The 23,429-nt window shown below is 44.8% G+C and overlaps 1 protein-coding gene across 5 annotated transcripts in view; it reads left to right on the top strand.

Annotated features, from left to right (window-relative positions):
- Positions 1-23,429, top strand: part of LOC309377688 (CD209 antigen-like protein D) — a 109,275-nt gene that overhangs the window by 65,447 nt on the left and 20,399 nt on the right. For 2 of the 5 annotated variants that reach the window (XM_081925321.1, XM_081925324.1), the window contains exons 7-8: positions 2,603-2,715; positions 5,073-5,434. The exons of 1 other annotated variant lie outside the window; for it this stretch is intronic. In XM_081925321.1, the coding sequence (XP_081781447.1) occupies positions 2,603-2,715; positions 5,073-5,223 (264 nt within the window). In that variant the 3' untranslated portion in view covers positions 5,224-5,434. Of the gene's footprint in view, positions 1-1,425; positions 1,578-2,602; positions 2,716-5,072; positions 5,435-23,429 lie in introns of those variants that run through there. 2 more of the 5 variants (XM_081925318.1, XM_081925320.1) reach the window with 2 other exon arrangements.

Raw genomic sequence — 23,429 nt, 5'->3', positions numbered from 1 at the left:
TTAAGAGTGGAGTGCTTTCCCTGCAAGCTCGGGGCTTCACTATTCGGCTGTAGACAATGGCTTCCCTTAGCCCGCTATCCCGGCTCCGCCGTACTCTTTGCTCCTTTTTGGAGTTACCTGACGGCCGGGCGGGTAGCTTTTGGCGTCGCCGGGAACCTGACTCTCTGGACACCCTCCAGAGATTAAATTTAGGGGCTGCTGGGCCCTGTAGCACCCTTTCCTTGTCCGAAATAGCACAGGATTTTCCTCCTGACAAAATCCCTGCTTGCGGGAGGATCGCGCTCCACCGGAAGTTCCGAAACATCAGAGATATTTAGTTCAGTTCTTCTGAACTTTTGAATTTATTTAGTCTCTATGGTTATGAAAGAAAAGACTGTCATTCTTTGCTATAATAGAGACAATCAAAACAGATCAGCTAAAAGACATGTCCTTTATTATTTTCACCCATGAGAGCCCCACCTCTGCAGAGACAATCAAAAGAGGTCAACTGAAAGGGCATGCAGGGCCAATTGTGTCAATGGCCCAAGCCAAGGCAGGGGGTCTTCTGGGTAGTTACACCCACCATGTGGCACTCCCTCCCACCAGATCTCAAGGGGGGAAAAGAACTATCTTACTCTCAGAAGACATCTAAAGGCAGCCCTGTTCAGGGAAGTTTTATATGGTTGGTGTTCAGTTGTGTTTTAATTTTTTGGATTTCGCCCAGAGTGGTTGGGGGGAACCCAGTCAGATGGGCAGCATATGAATAACAAAAACAATAACAGGCAGCATATTATTATTATTATTATTATTATTATTCGGATGCACCAGAGATCAGCCAAAGCTCAGCAGGAGCACCAGTCAGATCAGATGGAAAATCTCCCAGAGGCATTTGGAAGCCCACTAGATCCATCCTGTCAGCTCAGGCAGGGAGACTGCTTTGCAGCAAACCAGGTGGTAAACCAGCAGAATCCCTCATATGTCCCAGTTGCCCAATGCCAGCAACACACACACTAGATTCCTGCCCCCTCTGCAACTGAACAGAGAGCTTGTAGAGAGAAAGAGAATTTTGATAAACCACAGCTACTCCCCCTTCCCAACCTTCAAGTCTGCCCTGATGCTGCCCTAAGTATCCAGGTGGAAACAAGTAGGTGAGGTTCTTGACTGCACTCCCTGTTCCAGCTATGCCCACCCAGGTATTTACTGCAGCATCAACATGGGTTGAAGAGTTAATGTTTTTCTTGTTTTAAGATTTCTGAGCTTCCCAGATGAATATATGTTACCATGCGGCGACAGAAATGAACTTAACAAAAATAATTGAAATCTGCACAGGCATACAAGGTGGTTCCCATTAAATTCTTGAATTTGAATTTGAATTTTAAGCTGAAATTGACTTCACTATTTTGTTTTCTTTTTCTCTTCTTCCTCCATATCTGGCTTAACTCAAAGACCTCCTTATTGGTAACTTGAATGATGGTTGGTTTATATATCAAAGGACAATGTATTTCCTTTCTCGTGACCAATCTTCATGGGCTGATTCACAAAAAAGATGTGAGAGGGAAGGCGCCAAGCTCATTTCTGTAGAAACAGTGGAAGAACAGGTGAGCATCAAAGCCGAGTATTGAAAAAGGTAGGGGATCTTCTTGAGTCAAAGTGCTCCTAACATCACTATCCAATTAAGAAGTTCCAATCCACCTATATGCAGCCAAGACAATAATTCCATCAGTCAAGCTAAGGGGTGGGTGGGGCAGGGAGCAGCTGCTACCATCTGGGGCTAGCTAAGGTTTCTTGGAGCTGCTGAGCTCTAATAGAATGAAGCTGGCAGTCAGGATGGAGATCGAGGAGGAGGAGGAGGAGGAGGAGATACTTCAGAGGCATCTATCTCTTGGATTCTCTATAAATTCTTCCTCTGCTCCTTGAGATGTATTGAGTACTTAGAAACAAACATTTCCCTCACCACGCTAACCTTCTGGCAGGAGAGATGACTCTAGAGGAGCTTGCAAGGTATATCCCTCTCCCAGCCCCTTAGCCCTGGCACAGGGGCTACTGGGGTGCTGCAGGGCACAGACATGGGTGAGACCCCATCGCCATGCCATCAAGCATACCACAACTGGACTGATTCCAGTGTCTCTGGAACCAACCATCAAACATGGATGCAGAAATTGGAGTATTTGACACACAGGTCACTGTCCTGCTAGGTGGTTCCAAGACCAGCTGTTCTATGGCACAATCATTTACACTATCTGGAAATTATAATTCTCTGTCATGACTGGAACACATATGTAGCCAGTCTCGGTGAGGGCAGGTGAAGTTCCCCTTCACTACAATATTTCCTCTTAGGGATGCTTCATTGATTCCATCATCATAATCACCATCATAATTTTGTTCAGGGGAACAATACCACATCCAATATAAAAAATACTTATTGGTGATGGGCATACAATGTATAATTTTGATCACTGCTTCCCCCCAAAATTTGTATTGGGTCTTCAATTGTGACACCTGCTTCTTTTAAAATGTGTTTGTTTTATGCCTGTTGAATTTCTGTAAAGGGCTATAGTCTCCCAGAGAAAGGGACATTGTCTTAAAAGATTTTATTTGTTCTTTCTCAACACCCCATCTCTAGCATTTTATAAACAGGCAAGTACAAAAGAGTCAGAGGTTTTTTTGGTTTGGAGTCTTTAAAGACAAGACAACAAAGAAATGGAGATGGCTGGCAGGAATAGATGCTTTAGTCACGTAAGTTTCTGCAGAAACATTTGTTAATGGCATGCATTCCAAAAAGTTGCAGATTCTGTTTACATAATTCATTCTTTCCCTTTCCAAATATATTTTGCCATGCGATTTTCTCTACTACTAAAGATCTACATATGTACTCCTCCACATCATTATCCAGGTGAGTGACTGGTGCTCTTCACTACGTTGGAGAGGCAGGATGCTTCTCTAACCTAGTGAATGCAGTGATTTGGAAGAGGCTGAAGGCATCCTTTTAAATGGTTTGTGCTGCTTAGATCAGCTTCAAAAGGACTTGCAGGAACGTAAAGCTGAGCAACACTGTCAGCTGGCAGTTTAAGACAGTTCATGGTTCCCTTTAAGTATCTAAAAACTCTTTTCAGCTAGTGTAGAAAGATGTACCGGTCAGAGTAAGATCTCACTCATCCACAGCTTGGTAGTAGAACAGAAAACTGGACTGGCATTTATTACCAAGACTAGATTAACAGAGGGCTGCTTTCAATTTTGCAAAGTCTCCTGGTATAAAATCCATTGACATTCATCTTCATTGATGTACCCAATACCAACCACGAATCCTTTTTGGCAAAGGTTTGAGTAAACTTTACAAACGGGCAATGGGGTTGTATAATACTAGCTGGGAAATTCAACCCTGTATGCCAGTGGTTCCCAGTTAGCTAAGTACTGCGGACCCTCACCCAAACATCTCATGGGAGTAAAAGAAACTCCTACTACACCATTACTATTAATATCAATTTAATAGATTCACAGAGAGCTAAAAACAAGGGAGTTATAGAATACATTTATCACAGAATTTCAGTGCTGTGTAGTGGGACTTGATTCGGTATACAATGGACACTGGAGAATGCAAGTGACAATAAGAGTGAGGCTAGGGTGACATGTTTGTCAACTATGGATAATTGATTAAAGTAAACGATATAGAAGCAATGCAGCTGCAAACTGCTAGCTTGAAAGCAAAACATAATGGGAATGTTGGGACTGTCCATGGGAAACAGAGGGACAGTCAATTCACAGTGCGAAGCACCAGAATTAGCTCAGAGTGTAATATGAGCTCTTCCGTTTGTTCCTGTCCTGGAAGTGCAGGAAGTGTTTGCTCCTAGACTGCTGGAGTTTGAAGAGAGCAGTCATGTTTTTTGTAATGCTGCAAATACAGAAATAAAGGCATGAAAATACGTTTCTGTCTATCTATTCCCCCTGCCCGGGGGGGGGGCAGGAAAGAGGGGGGGTGTTCTTCTCACGCTGAGAAGGATCGCCTATTGCGACCTAGCCTGGATCTTGCTGGGGAATGTAGCCAGGGAAGTCAACAGGAGATCAAGCCGGGTGCCTGGGAGAGTTGCCAGTTTCTCCTGATATGGGCTTGATTTCCGACAGAATCATCATGTTAGATTTAGATAAGATATATATGTGAGAGATATCATATCATTTCAATCAACCCTGCTCCAGAGAAGCGGACACGGAGCAATGGATCCAAACTACAAAAAAGAAGATTCCACCTAAACATTAGGAAGAACTTCCTGACAGTAAGAGCTGTTCGACAGTGGAATTTGCTGCCAAGGAGTGTGGTGGAGTCTCCTTCTTTGGAGGTCTTTAAGCAGAGGCTTGACAACCATATGTCAGGAGTGCTGTGATGGTGTTTCCTGCTTGGCAGGGGGTTGGACTCGATGGCCCTTGTGGTCTCTTCCAACTCTATGATTCTATGATGGCTTTGTGGTTATAGATTATATTTTGTAATTCATTTGAGGACATAGCTATTTTTGTTTTTGTATAGTGTTATTGCTCTCCTCATGCATGGGGTGGGTGATGGATGTGAGATGAGGTGGATGAAGGCGGATGCAAATCTAACAAGGTTTTAATATGCTCAGAACAATCACTACTGTGCTAACTCTGCTACTTGAGAGTAAGGATCTCACAACACCCACAACGGTCCAGAGCAGATCTGAGGAGGATGTGGGTGCTTATGGAAAGGAGAGAGGGCCAGTTCTGTTGCAGAAATGGAAATCCTGGCAATAGCAGGAGTACTGCATTGGATACTTCCCAAACTAAATTGACTGACAGTTCTTGTGTGTACCACAGAGCTTCCAAAGATGACACCTTCACTTTTTTGTAGTTTCCTATGAGAAATCACTTCATGTTTAAAAGAAAAGAGACAATCTTGACCCACAGTTGTTGTTGTTGTTTTCCTTACATGGTTAGTATTCTAAAGCCAGGGAGAAAAATCCATCCCAATTGTGGGTGGATGTTAAGAGAGAAAGAGCTGGGCATCTTTTTAATGGTAGAAGGCATGGGGAGCACATGAGGAAGTAGACATCCATTCTTGATTGATCAGTGCTGCTCTTTCTTTTCAGGTACTGGAGAACAGGTGAGCCTAAACACCCACACCAAAACCACTGTGCTGCAATAGGCCTTAATTGCGGTTTGAATTGCTGGATGGCATTACACTGTGAGCAACACATAGGGTACATTTGTAAGAAGGTGCCTGATGATGCTTGGCTCTAAGAAGATGAGCGAAACTGGATCGCATGATCACTACACAAAAACAAAACCAAGAGATCACCCCACCTCACTGTTTTAATGCACAATCCACACTCTGTCATCTAGATTATAGGACTCTATGGCATCAGCACTCACAAACACCTTGAAAAGACCTTATTCTACAAACTCAAATGTAGATGGCTACAAAAATAAAGAATGAAAGCATCCAGTCATAGCCTGTTTTCTGTTTAATGTATTTATTTGCAATGCATACCAATATTTGTTTCCTTACTTTGTGTGTTTGATGTCCCATTGCCTCTTCTTATCTCCATGGTCGCTACCTTACAAGGCACATAAGGACAACTATGCATGCCAGGCAATGGGAATGGGGTTCACCCAGCACCTGGTGTCCACTTCTAGCAGACTAATCACAAATATAATTTTGGCTTTATCACTGGGAAATTCCAGAGCCATGACTCTCATATAGGGATAACATTGGGCAACAAACACAATGAATGCTCTTGATTTCTGTCAGATGCTTTATGCTGTCAAGCCGGCATAGATAAAACTCCAGGCTCACAGCCAGTTCCAATCTATTTGATTTATTGACAAAGTTCAAAAGTACATCTCCAGTGTTTCAAATCATGTCCGACCCTTCCGGCACAGTTGCCGCGTCTGCTTTCTTTTTCCTTTTTTTTACCCAACATGCAAGTCTGCGGAAACCACGCCCCTGACTTCCTCTGTTTACAGAATGACTGGTTCCAGGCTCATCCTCCTCCCTCCCTGCCTCTGGCTCACTGTCAGACGACAGACTGCTAATGATCTCTTTCGGCTCTCTATAAGTGCTGGTTTCTCCCCTTAAATCTTTCCCCGTTTGCCTCTCCCTGACAATTTCTTCAGAACTTGGCAGGGGGCAAGACTGGGGCTGATACCAGTCGTGTGCTGCTGCTTTCATGGCACTCATGGCGGCAGGGGTGCCAAATTGAATAAAGTTTTGGGGGTGGAGCAGGTAAGCTCCCCCCTGCATAGCTGATCACAAGACAGTGTACACACATCATTCGAATGGCAATGCCCATAAACTTGGGGGAGGCGGCCCCCTGAAATATTTTATTGGGGCCTCTACCTCTAGGGGTTGGCTCTGGCTATTCCTGGCCTCTCTCCATCTGTTTCTGAGCTAAGATTGGTATTTTGTGCATCTCTGCTCTGGCTCCCCCTTCCTTGGTCACTATGCTCAGGGATCAGATTACCATTGCTATCTGCTGCCTGCTCTCTGTTCTCTGAAGACAAGCGCTAGGCTGCCCCTCCTCCCTCTCGCATTCCAGCTCACATTCCAGTGTCCTTATCTCTCTTTGTCTGTTCTCATTCTCAGCCTCTGTCAGCTCCGGAATGAAGCTGACATAACCCCTTCCTCTAAGCCCCCCTTCCTCCTCCCTGGCTTCGTTGCCTGTCTCGGAGGGCTCTTTCTGCTCTGGTGCCTACCATGTGCCACTCTCCTCAGCTGCTTCTTCACTAAGGTGTCCCAATAAACTTTAATTAGTTTAATGTAAATGCCCAGTGCACTTCCTTCTTTAAAAGTCTCACCACGGCAGAGGATTTCGCGCAGCAGCTAAGAAGGGCAGGAGAGGCAGCATCTTCCCAAAAAAGAGTCCTGGAGCATGCGGTTTGTAAATCAAAAATAAGGTTTATTTACAAAACACCAAAAAACAATCCTGGCGACGAACCACACATCTCAGCAAAACACACACCCAAAGGGAGAAGGGGGAAGAACAAACAAACAGGGGGACTATTTATACAGACTCATGTTCCTGGAAGCCTAATGACCTCCAGCTGCTCAGTGATTAGAGCGTTTCTGCTACTCTTTTAACCCTTTGATAGCAACACCCCTCTCGCTCGTAACACTGAGCTGTACCAACCTTAATACAAATTTAAACCTGAACAGAAACATTTATGAGATTGCGGACTCAAAGCTTTTGTAAAACCGTCTGCGAGATTTTCTTGGCTTGGACAATACTTTAGTTCAATTAAACCTTGTTTTACACTTTGGCATACATTTTGATAACGGATATCCAAGTGTTTTGTGTGCGCCTTGAATTGACCTGATTTAGCTAGTTTAATACAAGGTTGATTGTCTTCCCACACTCTGATAGGTAGGGAACATTCTCCAAACAATTCTTGTACCAGTTGCTTATAAAATTCCAGTTCTCTACATATATCTGATAACGCATTGAACTCAGATTCAGTTGAACTTAAAGCTATAAGTGATTGTTTTCTTGATCTCCAACCAATTAGTGCATTTCCAAATTTTATCGCCATTCCTGACACTGATTTTCTATCTGGTCCAGCATCTGCCCAACTGCTGTCGGCCCAACATTCAAGTTGTGTGCTGCCCTCTGCTGATAGTTTTAAGCGAAAGCTTTTGGTAGTTTGGAGATACCTTAAAACTCTTTTTACTCCTTGCCAAGCATGCATTGATGGTTTTTCAGCTTGTCTACACAGCATGTTGACAGCATATGTTATATCGGGCCGAGTCCACTGTGCAATGTGGAGTAGACTGCCTATCGCTGACTGGTAAACCCCGGGATTACAGAACTCTGCCTTTTGCTCAGTTTGAGCATCCTTTGTGTAACTTAACTCCATTGGGGTTTTAACACCAGCACAGTTGTTCATTTTAAACCTTTCCAGCAACTGCTGGATTTTAGCTTCTTGGCTAAGCCAATAGTTACCATTTTCATCTTGCTGAATTTTAACTCCTAGATAAACAGATACATTGCCTAGTGATTTTATCTGAAACCTTTCTCCAAGCTTTGTGGCAAATTGTTGTGCAAGTTTATCATCCTTTCCACTGTATAATAAATCGTCAACAAATATCAAAACTGCTTCTTGTTCACATCCCGAGCCTTTTAGATAAAGACACGCATCTGCTGCGCTCTTTCTGAACCCCATGCTCTCTAGAGCATCGTTTAAGCAGGAATTCCAATTACGGGCGGACTGTTTCAACCCATAAATGGATTTGTGTAGGCGCCAGACCTGGTTTGGCTTGTCTCCTTCAAAACCTGGTGGTGGTGTCATATAGACTTCCTCCTGTAAGTCTGCATTTAAATAAGCCACATTGACATCAAAATGAAACAGCTTATTTCCCTTCTTAGCTGAAGAGGCTAGAAGCATTCTTAATGACTCCGATCTTGAAGTAGGGGCATAGATTTGAGAATAGTGAACACCTTTGCGCTGCGAAAACCCTTTTGCAACTAGCCGGGCTTTATATTGCAACTCTTCAGTAGTTGTGGGCTTTAAACGATATACCCATCGACAACCTACAGCTTGTTGCCCTTTCGGAAGCTCTGTACTTGTAAACACACCGAGAGACTTCATTGAAGCCATCTCTTTTTCCATTGCTTCCTGCCACTTTACGGCTTCTGAGCTTGGAAGCTGTTGTACTTCCATATAGCTTTCTGGCTCACACTGTGCCATATTTACGTATACACTTGTCACCTTAAACCGCTCTGGCGGCTTGCCCTTCGTGGCGCGTTTTGACCTGCGCAATTGCTCCTCTTGTGCCCCCTCTGACCGTTGGCTGTCAGAATCTGTCTCAGACTTTATGTCTGGACGTGCCTCTAGGGATAAAGACCTCCGTTTAGATACCTCCCTTGGGCTTGGTGTTGCAGGTGACCTGCTTTGCTTTTGCTGTCTGCTAGGCCTACTGACTGGCGAAGTTGGAGCACTCCTAGATTCTGGCTTTTCTACCTTAGGAGAAGAACCTCGTGCCTGATCAGAATCTGCATCTGAACCATGTGCACCATCCCCTTCTGGCTCATCACTCTCTGGACTTTCTTTCTCAGCATGAATGCCTAAATCATCTCTCAAAATGTCAAGGTTAGCGTGTAAGTGAGTCCATCCGGACTGCTCACAAAAATCAGCGCTCCTACTGAGGACCACTCTTGTAGTATCCCCACCTGGGTCCACAAACCTCCAAGATTTGGCATGTGGTTCGTACCCGCAAAAGATGAGTTTCCTAGCCCTTGGACTTCCCTTTTTCCTTAACGCTTTTGGGATAAGTAAATAGGCTTGAGATCCAAACACCCGAAAGTAATTAACTTTGGGCTTCTTCCCATATAAAGCAAAATAAGGCGTAGTATCAATTACCGAATTATATACTCGGTTCAGAATATGAGTAGCCGCCTGCCAGGCTTCCGCCCAGTAACTTTGAGGAAGTTTAGCATCAAACAACATAGAGTTTGCCAACTCTTGCAGAACCCTATTTTTACGTTCGGCCACGCCTCCTTCTTGGGGGGAATAAGGTGTAGACAGACGATGCTTAATTCCCTTTTTCTTAAAGAAATTCTGCAACACAGACCCGGTAAATTCTGACCCTCTGTCTGTCTGAAAAGCAAGTACTCTAGTACCGAATTCAAGTTCTACCGCATGAACCCAATTTTTAACTGTTTCTGCAGTATCTGCTTTTGTTTTGAGAGGAAAAAACCATGTAACCTTTGTTTTGTCATCCGAGAGACACAGTGCATACTTCGAACCTCCCATGCTAGCAACAGGCATTGGGCCACATAGGTCCATATGCTCAAGTTGGAATACTTTGTCAGATTTCCTATCTGAACTGGGATAGCTGCATCTATGAACCTTCGCACTTTTGCATGCAGTACAATCCAAATACTTAGTACATTTGTTCAATTTGCACCCTTCTGATAATTCAGGTTGCCTTTTAACATACTGAAAATTAATATGCCCTAAACGGCGGTGCCATAAATGAACACAAGAATTATGGGTAGGCGTGTTCACACAACCAGCATGAACCTGTTCAACTTCATCTGGACTTGTCTCAAAATAATATAACCCATTTCTGCATTCCACCTGCAAAAGAGATACGTTATTCTTTGAAATAGTGCAAACCCCATTTTCAAACACAGTTTTAAACCCATTTCTATCAAGTTCTGACACAGACAAAATACACCCCTTCAGTCCCTTTAGCACGTAGGCATCAATTTCTGTTTGCAAACAATTCAAGAACACTGTGCCTACAGTCTCTAAGGAACGTTTAGTTGAATCTGCCATTGTCACAACTTTAGGGGTTTGCAAATGTCTGCAATTCTGCAAACGTACACTAGATGGCGCCACCAGGTGGTGAGATGCACCACTGTCGATCAACCGGCGTAGATTGCTGCCTTGGCCACGCCCTTGCATCAACGCCATTGCTGAAGCCATGTGCTGTGTGCTGTGGGAGTAGCCACGACCTCCTCCTCTTCTTCGACGTCCCCTGGAACTCCTTGTCTGGTAACTAGGGGTAACGGCCTTGTTGCTGTCTTGACCAGGTTCACGTGTGCAATTCCTGATTAGATGGGAAGGGGAACCACAGCGAAAACAGTGTCTAGCTGCAAAAGCATTTACTGTGTGCTCAAACTCAGCTTCAACACTCTTAGGCACAGCATAACTCCCCTTTAAAGACAAACCTCTTTCTCTTTGCCTTTTATCCTGTTCATCCGCAAGCCGAGAAGAAATGTATTCAAGGGTTAATTCAGTTGAAGGCATAGCTTCCAAAGTTAGAGCTAGAGTCTCATAGCTTTTATCAAGAGAAGACAACAATATGTATGACTGCTGCTCCATAGAGAAAGGAATGCCCAGCTGTCTTAGTTGATTAAAGGCAGACACCATTTTGGCAATATGTTCTTTCACACACGCTCCCGGTTGGAGACGTAAATCAAACAAACATCTTGTAGCATGGATCTTGGCCCCCGCAGTGTTTCTGGAATTTAACCGCTGCAGAACCGTCCAGACCTCATGCGTGTTCTTTAACTCAGAAACATAAGGCATTTGCTCTGGTCCCACTGCCAAAACTAGTAGACCTTGGGCTTTCCTGTCGCATTTCTGTGAAGCTGCTGCTGCTGCTTTGGCTTCTGCAGACGCGTCTGCAGCTGCCTGTAAAGGCGGTGCTTCAGTACAGCTCCACAACTCTTTTGCTTGCAACCAAACCCTTACTCTAGCCTTCCAATCTTGCCAATTTTTCCCATTGAGTCGCGTAAACGGGACAGTAAAACTTTCCTGGGACTCTGCCATCCTCCCTGGGGCTTAGGAACGATACTCACACACCTGTAGACCGTCTCCCAGCTGCTGAGGTGGCTCCTTGAGGAATCAGACGTCTTCCAGCGAGTACAAACTGCGCAGTGCCTCTTTAAAACTTTTCTAGGCACGTTGCAGGACTCAAGCTGCTTTGGAGGCTTTCGTTGTCAGCAACCGCTTCTGTCTTCACTCCAGTCCTTGCATAAATCACTCTGAACTGCTCTCCTTATCTCCTTCTTGACGTACAAACAACCATAACCTGTCCCAATAAACTTTAATTAGTTTAATGTAAATGCCCAGTGCACTTCCTTCTTTAAAAGTCTCACCACGGCAGAGGATTTCGCGCAGCAGCTAAGAAGGGCAGGAGAGGCAGCATCTTCCCAAAAAAGAGTCCTGGAGCATGCGGTTTGTAAATCAAAAATAAGGTTTATTTACAAAACACCAAAAAACAATCCTGGCGACGAACCACACATCTCAGCAAAACACACACCCAAAGGGAGAAGGGGGAAGAACAAACAAACAGGGGGACTATTTATACAGACTCATGTTCCTGGAAGCCTAATGACCTCCAGCTGCTCAGTGATTAGAGCGTTTCTGCTACTCTTTTAACCCTTTGATAGCAACATAAGGTCGTCCTCTTCCTCCTTGTGGAACCTTGTGGGCTTGTGGGGGAACCGAAGGTGGAACTGCCACTGCAGGTCTGGGGCGTGTAAATTCTGGCTTCCTACCCAGGAGTTTTCTTCAGGTCCATAACCTTTCCATGACATGAAATACTGTAACTGTCTTCTACACAGTCTCGAATCTAAAATCTGTTGGATCTCAAACTCCTCCTGATCCTCCACCATGACTGGGGGAGGAGGTGTCTGTTAAGGTTCCTGGTAGGGATGTGCAGGAATGGATGGTGACAGGAGAGCCCTGAGGAGATTTCACCCCTCCCATACCCAAGAATCTCCTGATGATCTCCTGATGGTCTCTGCTGACTTTCCAGAGAGGAGGAGGCGTGTCCTGCTATCTACTTATTCTGCCCAGCACCACATCAATGTGTGTGAGAGAGAGTCAGTCAGTCAGTGTATTGGAGAGAGAGTGTGTGTTAGAGATCGTGTCTAGAGATAAGGTTGCTGCTAAGAGCAGCTGCAGACTCTCAGTGCAGCATTGATTTATGCTTAGAATATTCAGCCCTGTATATAGTTTTGTATCATAGTTGTAGTCACAGAATAAAAGGAAAATATTCTACAGAGCTGCTCTCCGAGTGGTTTATACTCTGCAAGACTCTGCAAAACTCTGCTGCGCAACGACTGTATTATTGAGACAGTGAATCCGGTGCTCTCAGCTCTAAGCTGTGAGTCCACAGCACTGTGACCTGTTCCTGTGAGAAAGGTGGTCTCAGGCAGTGCTACCCAGCTCGCCTAGCCCAGTCGGGGTTGAGGTGCATGAGTCTGGTTGGTGCCCTGGCTCCAGGGCGATGCTGACAAGCCCTGTGAAATACAGGGTGTATCTTCATCGAGGCATGCAATCTCAGTTTGAACGCTACAGGGTTTACCTGTTCTACCACTTCAAATGGTCCCAACTGCCTTGCTTCTAACTTCTTGCACCTCCCATTTGTTGGTAAGTCCTTGGCCAACAACCACACCTTGTCCCCCACCTTGATCTCTTTTCCCTGCTGTCTACGTTCATCAGCATTCCTCTTATATGCGTTTTTAGCTGCGTCCAGCTTTTCTCTCAGTAGTTCATGAAATGCCTGCATCTCTCCTATGAACTGTTCTGCTGCCAGCACCAACAAGGTGTCCTCTGGTTTTGGTAACGCCCTCGGATGTCGTCCATAGTTGTCCAGAAACAGTGTTTGTTGGGTAGACACGTGTACCGCTTTGTTATACGCGAATTCTGCTAGTCCCAATTTTCCACCAGTCCTCTTGCTGGTAGTTCATGTAGCAACAAAGGTATTGCTGGAATATAGCATTGGTCCTCTCTGACTCTCTGTTGGTTTGAGGGTATCTCACTGATGTCAGACATACTTTGACTTCCAAAAGCTGCATCAGCTTCCTCCAAAACTGTGAGGTAAACTGTGTTCCTCTATCTGAAATCACTCGCGACGGCAGCCCATGCAGTTTGAACACGTGGTCTACAAACACCTGGGCCGTTTCCTGTGCCAACGGCAGCTTTGGGCATGGCAAGAAGTGTGACATTTTCGTGAACAAGTCCACCATGACCCAGTTCATTGTCTGCTTTTGAGAAGATGGCAAGTCTGTGATAAAATCCATCGTGATCGCCTCCCAAGGTCCTTGCGGAGTCAGAAGTGGTTGCAGAAGACCCGCTGGTGCTGCTATAGGCGTTTTTTCTCTTTTTTTTTTTTAATAAAATTTTTATTGGGTTTTTAACTTTTTTAACAGACAGACAAACATATAAAAACAGAACAAAACATGCATGATTTCATAACCTTACTTTCATTACCTTCTTTCATTGACTTCCCCGCACCCTCCCTCCCACATTCCAATTTCATAAATTATCTCAGCAAGTTATTTCCTCTCATCCCTTAAATATTTCTTATCTTTTCTTAATATTTGTCTCCTTTACTTAACCCAGTTTAACCTGTCCAATTTTACACAGTAAATCATTTCCCTAAGGGCGGCCTAAGTTTTCTCCCATGAATTCCTCCCTTCCCATATTACACCAAAAATCATATTATAACAATTCTAAAATCTCAGATATTAACTATTCTACTCTCCCCTCCCCCCCTGCCCCGGTTTCTGTCCCTTCCCAAACCGATGTCCCAATAGATTGGCTGCTTTAGCCCGGGTTTCTTACGTCAGAGGCTCTTAAGCCCCAGTTAGTCTTTCTCCACCAGTTTTGTTGATAGTCCATTTTGTTGGCCCTCTCTTCTTGGGGAGGTTTTGTCATCAGCCCCTCATGTTTTTCTCCTTCTGAGTCAATCAATATCAGTTTCTGTTCAGGACCACTCATTCTCCCATGCTCCAGCCAAATGAAGAAGTCCCTATCATGTTTGTTTACTCTTATATAGTCCAATATTCCAGTTATTCCAGGGACTTCTTCTTTTCTCTTTCCCTCCTTTTGCAGATTTGTGGTCCACTTGTCATTTTCTTTGTTTCCTTTGTTCCCAAAGGTTATCGGCTTTTGATTGGTTTTTTCCATCAGAGATTCCTCTCCTTCTTCCTCTTCCTTTTCCCCCAATTTCAAAGTTATCTCATCCTCTGCAGCTGCAGAGTTTTTTTCCATCAACTTTGTATCATTAGCAGAGTTGCACAGTTCCAAACCGAAGGTCTCCAATTGTTTACTCATTGTGGTACTTTGCTTTTGTAAAGTTCCCACGAGAAAAAACATCCTTTCAATCTCTGCCCATAGTTTCTCTTCTGCAGCCATTGCAATATCTTTAATTCCCTCCAGGGGGATTTCCATCATAATCCTATTCCAACAATTCGTTACTGTTGTTTCCAGCCACGTTGTTATACCCAGTCACTTTGTTTCTAAAAGTTCAATTTTAATGTAGCTCTTTTAATCCAAAGAAATACTGGCAACACAGTTCCGCTTTACCGCTCGTTTGACAGCTCTTTTGACAGCTGTCAAACTCTTGATTCTTTTTCCTCGGGCTCACATGCAGGGCACTCCCGGGTCCAGGGGGGGGATTGCCAAAAAAAAGAAAATTTTCCGAGATTCTACTCTTTTCCACTCCAGCACAGTAACTTTGTAATCCAATTCATGAGAGCTATTTATTTAAGCACCAAAGTCTTTTCCGCCTTAGTGCTCCTCTCCTTACTTTGAGTCTTTCTGTGGGGGGGGGGGGAGTGCGGACTTCCTTTTAACACACCCCCGATCGTACTCAATTTTAGGTATAAAGCTTTTAGTGCCAAAATTTCCTTCTACTCACGGGTTCTTTGTTTCAGTCCGAATTTCAGGAAAAAAGATAGCGCTCTCCGATCATGGCTCGCGGCTCCGCTCCGCCAAGGCAGCGATCGACTCTCAGCACCACACCACTCTCCGGTCCACTCCGTAGCCTTTAAAAAGGCTCTTCGCGGGTCAGGGAGGGCGCTTAAGGTGCCCACCGAGTCACCATGTCCGCAGGCTTCCGCGCCTGCGGTTTCTAAGGGTCCCCGTGTCGCCGGCACGGCAAGACCCGTCCTTGGCGGAGCCGATTCCCTCCGGAGCTCGGAGGGAATCCGCCATTACCCGTTCGCGCTATCCCGGAAGTCCTCTATAGGCGTTTTTTCTCATTGGCAAGTGTCACATGCTCTGACATACTCCTGGGACTAGTTCAGGTGCCCTGGTACATATTGTAAGCGGAAAATGAAGCGAACAAAGAACTGTGACCACCTGATCTGTCTCTGTTTCAGTTGTCTTGTAGTCTGTGTGGTGCAGGTACTCCTCCACGGCAAACATATCCTTGAGCCTCTCAAACACGCACTGAGCATCCTCCATCCAGCCGAACAGCTTCTTGCCCCTCAAGCAGTCAGTGAGAGGTGGGGTGAGTTGTGAGTAGTTAGGCATGAACTTCCTGTAGTAGTTAGCGAAGCCCAAGAACCTCTACAAGCCCTTTTTTGTCTTAGGCTTCTGCCACTCCAACACTGCCTCACCTTCACTGGATCCATATGCACCCCACCAGGAGACACGTGATACCCCCAAAATTCCACCTCTGTCATGTGGAACTGGCACTTCTCCAACTTGGCGTAGAGTCGATGCACCCTCAGCCGTTGCAACACCTCTCTTACATATCACAAATGCTCTTCAGGACTTTCTGAGTATATCAAAAGATCATCGAGGTAAGATAGTACGTTCCTGTCTAGCAAGTCTGCCAAAACATGATTGATGAAGGCCTGGAAAATGGCTGTGCCCGATTGCAACCCAAACAGCATCAGTAGGTAGTCAAAGGTCCCATATCTTGTATTAAAGGCCGTTTTCCACTCACCACCTTCCCTCACATGTATCAGGTTGTAGCCCACCCTCAGGTCCAACTTGGTGAAAATTTTCGCTGATCTCAACCTCTCCAGCAGAGCCCCAATATGTGGCAAGGGGTATCGGCTGGGAATCATGAGCTTGTTGGTCTTCCTATAATCCACAACAAGCCTTTTTTCTGGGGTGTCCCTCTTGCTTACAAAGAAAACTGGGGCTCCCCCTGGTGCCTTTGTTGGTCAGATAATAATAATAATAATAATAATAATAATAATAATAATAATAATTTTTATTTATACCCCTCCCTCCCCAGCCAAGGCCAGGCTCAGAGCAGCTTACAAGCAATAATAAAAACAAGTTGAATGATTACAACTTAAAAACAAAATTAAAATACAACATTAAAATATTGAAACATTAAAATATTAAAATGTAGCCTCATCGCAGGAGGAGAAGGAAAGGAAAAAAGAAAGAGAGGGAGGGAGGGAATCAAATTGGCTCCAAGCCAAAGGCCAGGTGCAGAAAGAAATCAGATCCTGCAGGTCCCTGGTCTCATGAGGCAGAGCATTTCACCAGGCTGGAGCCAGAGTTGAAAAGGCCCTGGCTCTGGTTGAAGCCAATCTAACTTCCTTAGGGCCTGGGACCACTAGGGTGTTGCTATTTATGGACCTTGAGACTCTCCGTGGGGCATACCAGGAGAGGTGGTCTCGTAGGTACGAGGGTCCTAGGCCGTGAAGGGCTTTAAAGGTCAAAAGCAGCACCTTAAATTTGACCCTGTACTCCACTGGGAGCCAGTGCACCTTGAAAAGCACTGGGTGAATATGCTCCCATGGCAGAGACCCCGTGAGGAGCCTCGCTGCAGCATTCTGTACCTGCTGGAGTTTCTGGGACAGCTTGAAGGGCAGCCCCGCATACAGCGAATTACAGTAGCCAAGCCTGGAGATGACCATCACATGGATCACTGTGGCCAAATAAAACCCCTTGCCAAATTCTTCTGCAAGAACACCCTCATCTCTGCTAGTTCTGTCTCTGACATGGAACAGAGGTGACTGGTGGGTATCTGGGCCCCTGGCACCAACTCTATCTTGCAGTCATAAGGGCAGTGGGGGGGGGAGAACTACGCATGCATCAGTGTGTGTAGACGCACACCCGTCTCGCTCTTGGAACTTTACTAATTAAAAGCCTGAAAAACAAATAACTCTCTGCAAACTGACGGCTGCTGCTGCTGCTTGCGTGAGTGTTGGGAAGACCGCTCCCTTTTCTGCCAACTCCATCCGGCCTAGGGGGCGGGGCCTGCACTACCACTACAGTTTAGAGGCCTGAGCAGCTACCGGCAGCAATGGACAAAATAGTTTTAAATGTTTTAATCGCTTTTAATTTGCAGCACTTTAAATGGCGGTGGTTGTTTTTTATAATATTATATTATTTCATTATTTTATTTTTGCTTGGGGTGGGATAAGCATTTAGTCAGCGCTATTGTTTCTTGCTTTGTTTTGTTCTGTTTTGTTTTATTATTATTATTATTATTCTGTTAAATTATTATATAGTTTGTACTTTGCCTTTTAAGGGGAAGGGTCATGGCTGCCTGGGAGTGGGCCTCAGCCAATAGATTGGGTGGGACAGGTTCCACAGGGGGGGATGCATTGGGACACCTGATCTCAGTGATCACGGGCAGGAGGAGGAGTTATGCTAAGACCAGACCATGTCATTACCGAGGAGGCAGGTTTAGTCGTTGTTTGAGGACTATCCCTGCCTCCAGGTCTGGTCCTGACCGGAAGGATACAGTAATCAGCAAGGGAAACCCACATGACCTGAAAGTGCTGCTGTGCAATGCCAGGTCAATGATGAATAAAACCACTGCCATCCACGACCTGATTGTGGATGGAGGATTTGACCTGGCATGTGTGACAGAGACCTGGTTGGATGAAGCAGATGGGCCTGTCCTTGCCGCTGCTTGCCCACCAGGTTTCTCTTACGCACAGCAACCCAGGTCATGTGGGCGGGGAGGGGGGGTTGCAGTGATTTTTAGGAAGTCATTAGTCTGCACCAGGCGTCCTATTGGGAAGACCCAGTTTTCTGAGTGCATGTTCTGGAAGTTGGGCAATAGGGGCAGTACAGGATTCCTACTGGTGTACCGACCTCCCCGCTGCACCAAGGATTCCCTGCCCGAGCTGCTTCAGATCGTGGCGGATATGCTCCTGGAGACACCTAGCTTGGTTGTCCTGGGGGATTTTAACATCCATGCCGACACAACCTTACAAGGGGCCGCTCGGGACTTCGTGGAAAGCATGGCCTCCATGGGGCTGTCCCTGAATAAGTCTGGCCCAACGCATAGCCACGGACATGCCTTAGACTTGGTGTTTACCTCTACGGAGGTAAACGGCTGTGTCCAGAAAGTGGTGGTGGGGGGTGAGTGTTCAGACCCCTGGGCTCTCACTTGTGGGGTGCCTCAGCGTTCTGTCCTCTTCCCCATGCTTTTTAATATCTATATGAAGCCGCTGGGAGAGATCATCAGGGGGTTTGGACTGGGTGTTCATCAGTATGCAGATGACACCCAGCTCTACCTCTCCTTTAAATCAGAACCAGTGAAGGGGGTGAAGGTCCTGTGTGAGTGCCTGGAGGCAGCTGGACGTTGGATGGTGGCTAACAGATTGAGGTTGAATCCTGACAAGACAGAAGTACTGTTTTTGGGGGACAGGAGGCGGGCTGGTGTGGAGGATTCCCTGGTCCTGAATGGGGTAACTGTGCCCCTGAAGGACCAGGTGCGCAGCCTGGGAGTCATTTTGGACTCACAGCTGTCCATGGAGGCGCAGGTTAACTCTGTGTCCAGGGCAGTTGTCTACCAGCTCCACCTGGTACGCAGGCTAAGACCCTACCTCCCCGTGGACTGTCTCGCCAGAGTGGTGCATGCTCTAGTTATCTCCCGCTTAGACTACTGCAACGCGCTCTACGTGGGGCTACCTTTGAAGGTGACCCGGAAACTGCAATTAATCCAGAATGCGGCAGCCAGACTGGTGACTGGGAGTGGCCGCCGGGACCACATAACACCGGTTCTGAGAGATCTGCATTGGCTCCCAGTACGTTTCCGAGCACAATTCAAAGTGTTGGTGCTGACCTTTAAAGCCCTAAACGGCCTTGGTCCTGTATACCTGAAGGAGCGTCTCTACCCCCATCGTTCAGCCCGGACACTGAGATCCAGCGCCGAGGGCCTTCTGGCGGTTCCCTCATTGCGAGAAGTGAGGCTACAGGGAACCAGACAGAGGGCCTTCTCGGTAGTGGCACCCGCCCTGTGGAATGCCCTCCCATCAGTTGTCAAAGAGATAAAGAATTACGTGACATTCAGAAGACATCTTAAGGCAGCCCTGTTCAGGGAAGTTTTTAATATGTAATGCTGTACTGTTTTTAACACTGATTGGGAGCCGCCCAGAGTGGCTGGGGAAACTCAGCCAGATGGGCGGGGTATAAATAATTTTTATTATTATTATTATTATTATTATTATTATTATTATTATTATTATTATTATTATTGCTGAGATAACTCACCGGAAACTGGGCTTAGGTCCAAGTCCTGGATTGGGGTGAGTTAGTGGTTAAAACGGTGGTTTATCTATTTATTTGGGAAAGACTTGAGAAGGACTTAACAAGATGGCCAAGTCTTTGAAGGAGCTGGGTGAAATGATTCAGCGTTCGGAAGCAAATGTCCACACTGATATGCAAGACTTGAAAGGAGAGATGAGAAGAATGACTGCTACAGTAGAAAAAGTTACAAAAATATCAGAATGTGCAAAAGAGGTAGCTGATGCAAACATAAACAAAATAGAATCTCTGACAAAAAGAATTTCACAAATGAACGACAGACAGCACAAAGGATTAAAATTCTCCGGTATTTCTGAAGACATTGGGAATAAGGACCTGGAAAAGGAGATGTTAGAATGGCTCAAAGAACAAGGAATTGAAATTGAGCAGAATGAAATTGAGAGAGTGCACCGGGTGTTCACATCACGAGGAGTCTCTGGATTTCCCAGGGATGTAATTATGGCATTCACAAGAGAGAAGTTAAGAGATTAAATTTATAAATCACTCCAGCAGAAAGTAGACCTGCAGTTTAAACAGCAGAAGGTCATAGTGAGACTTTTCTCAGGAAACGCTTCAAGACAGGAAATGTATGCAGCAGTTTGCACAAGCTCTCTACAATCATGAAATCCTCTTTACCTAGGCCTACCCTGCTACACTGCTGGTTTTTAAAGACGACAGCAAATATTCAGCTAAGAACCCTGGTGAAGCATTTAGGAGTTGGAATACAAGGACAGACTGAGCAAGAACTCTCAAGTTCAGAAGAATTACAGGTAGACCAACAGGGAAAGTCGAGTGAAGAATCTCAAGAAGCTCCAGTGCAGAGACAAGAGAATAAAAGAAGACGGATGTCAAGAGAGGAAGGAAACAGCAAGAAATAATATATACTAGAGACATCTAAAATGGTCTTTTGAAAATATATATATGTTGCTTTTTATTGATATAAACTTTCCAAGAGCGAAGGGAGAGGAGTGTGGTTCTCCAAGATACCATGAGACAGGGATCTTGGAGATCCCTAACTGAGTCTCAGGGGGGAATGGGGAGGGGGGTTGAATGGGCCAGAATTAAAAATATAATATATGTACACAGAGGGATTCGTTAAAATAAACAGTAGTCGGGATAATGGAAAGATCTCTAAAGGTTTTATCTTTAAATGTTAACGGGCTGGCCTCAAACACCAAACACTACAGAGTACTGACACTGGCAAAGAAAATGAAAGTGGATATACTATGCCTTCAGGAGACACATAGAGCCAAAGCAAAAAACCGACCTTTGTTATGCTCTCAGCAATGGGGCCTAATAACAGAATCTAAAGTGACAAGCAAGGCTAGAGGGGTCGCTATACTATGTAATGCAAATCTTAGGCTGGAGGTTCTGAGCCGGAAAAAAAGATAATGATGGTAGATTTATATTCTTAAAAATTAAAGTGTCACAAAAAAATCTTTACAATAGCTAATATATACAGCCCTAACACAAGACAGAAAAAAAGTTATAAAGAAAACCTTGAATAGACTGCAGCTTTATGCTGAAGGGCAAGCTATCGTTACAGCAGACTTCAATTGGACAGTACTTTCAGATTATCTAAATGGGGATTAAAGGATGTTTTTGAGAGGGGAAACCCCAACACCAAACCTACCTTCTTCTCCAACAGACATAAGACTTTCTCTTATTTTGACTGTGTGCTAATTAAATAAGGGAATGAAATCAGTGTTAGAATGGCAATGACTATGGGAATATGGATTTCAGACCATGCTCCACTATTTGTGGAGCTGGGACTAGAAGAGGATGGAAGAAGCAGGAGATGGTGGTACAATAACCTAACAATGGCAAAAGAGATTGACAGGGAATATATCAGAAAACCAATTGGTTGGTTTGGCCGAGATCCCGGTAGTATGGGACACATTCAAAGCTGTTATAAGAGGACATTGTATACTGAAAGAGATTGTGATTAAGAAGGATTGATACTCGGGGAGACAGGAAAAAAATTAAGAGATTAAAATTTTGCAACAGCAACAGGTTCAATTTCTAAGGAGCAGACAGGAGCAGTTAAGAAAGTTAAAACAGGAGTTGGATGCGCTGGATATAGTTGCAGTGTGGAAGAGAGATAATATGATCAAAAATGATTTTCAGAGAACCTCAATAGGATCATATAAGAGACTGGCAAACTATTTAAAGAAAAGAAGGGATAAACAGAGGGTGAAGGCTATTAAGACCAGAAGGAAAATACTTACACAAAGCTCTAGAGAATTAAGGAGAAAATTTGCAGAATTCTATCAATCTTTATATAAAGAAGAAAATTAAAATATTAGTAGGGAAAGTTTAGGGTTTAAAATTGAAGAAAGTGATAGATTAAGACTGAAGGAGAAAAATTCTTTGGAAGAAATAGAGAAAGTACCGGTAGTTAAATCATTTAAAAGTAAGAAATCCCCAGGATTAGATGGAATTATGGCAGACTTTTATAAAAAAACAACTGATATCCTGGGCTCAGAACCCATGTTTAATTTAAACAGCCTTCAATTTCTGCAGTTTACTTTGGGATTCATATTGTGTATGCAATAAATATAAATATATTCAATGAAACTCATCACCTGTCAGGCTGCGGAGATTCAGCTCCCTCCTCCTCTTTAGCCATAGATTTGCAGGACAAAAGCAAAAAGAGTTGCTTAGCATTTAAAGAGTCTTTAATGATCACAGCAAAAGAACAAAGCAGCCATTCTTGGAATGAAGGTGTTCCCAATTTAGGTTTCCACCCACTTCCCCCCTAGTCAATTCCACATCTAGCAACCTGACCTGGCAACCTGCTTTTTGTGTAGCCACCTTATCGGCTCTACGTGACCTTGGACTGATAGGCTCAACACTTGAGAGAGAGAGAGTTTGTCAGCTCTCTCTCTCTTCCAGTTCTTCTTCACCTTGTTGTTCACCCCAGTTATTCTCAACTTTTGTCTTCAGAACTATGCCCTTCTGCAAACCACTGCTCCAAATCTCGGCCAAACCACTGCTCCACTGCTCCTGGGTAGGTTCAGATCTTGGTCAGGAGCATCAGAAGGTGGAGGCAGAGGCTCCCACCATTCCTCATCAGAGAAATTCCACAGCCTGGTCTTTGACATCACCCAACAGAGTGGCAGAATGAAGGAAGCAAGAAGAAAAGCAGATAGTTGTGATTTTCACATCTCCCCACTAGAAATGCAGTCTTCCCCAATCACACTGTAATTCACAATGTTTGTGCTACTGCAGGATTTTAGCTGGCACAAGGGAACCTTGCCCCACTGCAATGCCATCACCAAAACTGCTCTCCAGGTTGTGGGAAAACTTCAGAACAGATTGCAGGGAAAGGGGCTGAAAATTGCATTGAACAAGGAGAAATTCCTGCACTGACATTATGCCCTACTTAGCTCTATGTGAAATGCAACCCAGAATTCATCCAAAAAAGAGTTTGGGCGCCTCTATTTTAATAGCTCTCACAAAGCATAATTGAAAACTGCAAAGTATTCTTTGTATATTTGGCTTTACTGTGTGACTCAGGGGGGAATTGGTTTTTGACCCTGGGATTCCCAGCAGAAAAGGAGGACATAGGAGGGGAACATAAGAGATACTTCATGAGCCAGTTTTAATATGAGAATAGGATAGAAGAAGAGTTTGGATTTGATATCCCGCTTTATCACTACCCTAAGGAGTCTCAAAGCGGCTAACATTCTCCT

Source organism: Podarcis melisellensis, assembly GCF_964234715.1.
Source record: "Podarcis melisellensis genome assembly, chromosome: 9".
Lineage (NCBI taxonomy): Eukaryota > Metazoa > Chordata > Lepidosauria > Squamata > Lacertidae > Podarcis > Podarcis melisellensis.
The sequence above is the reverse complement of the archived record's forward strand: the minus strand, read 5'-3'. Positions and strand labels throughout refer to the sequence as shown.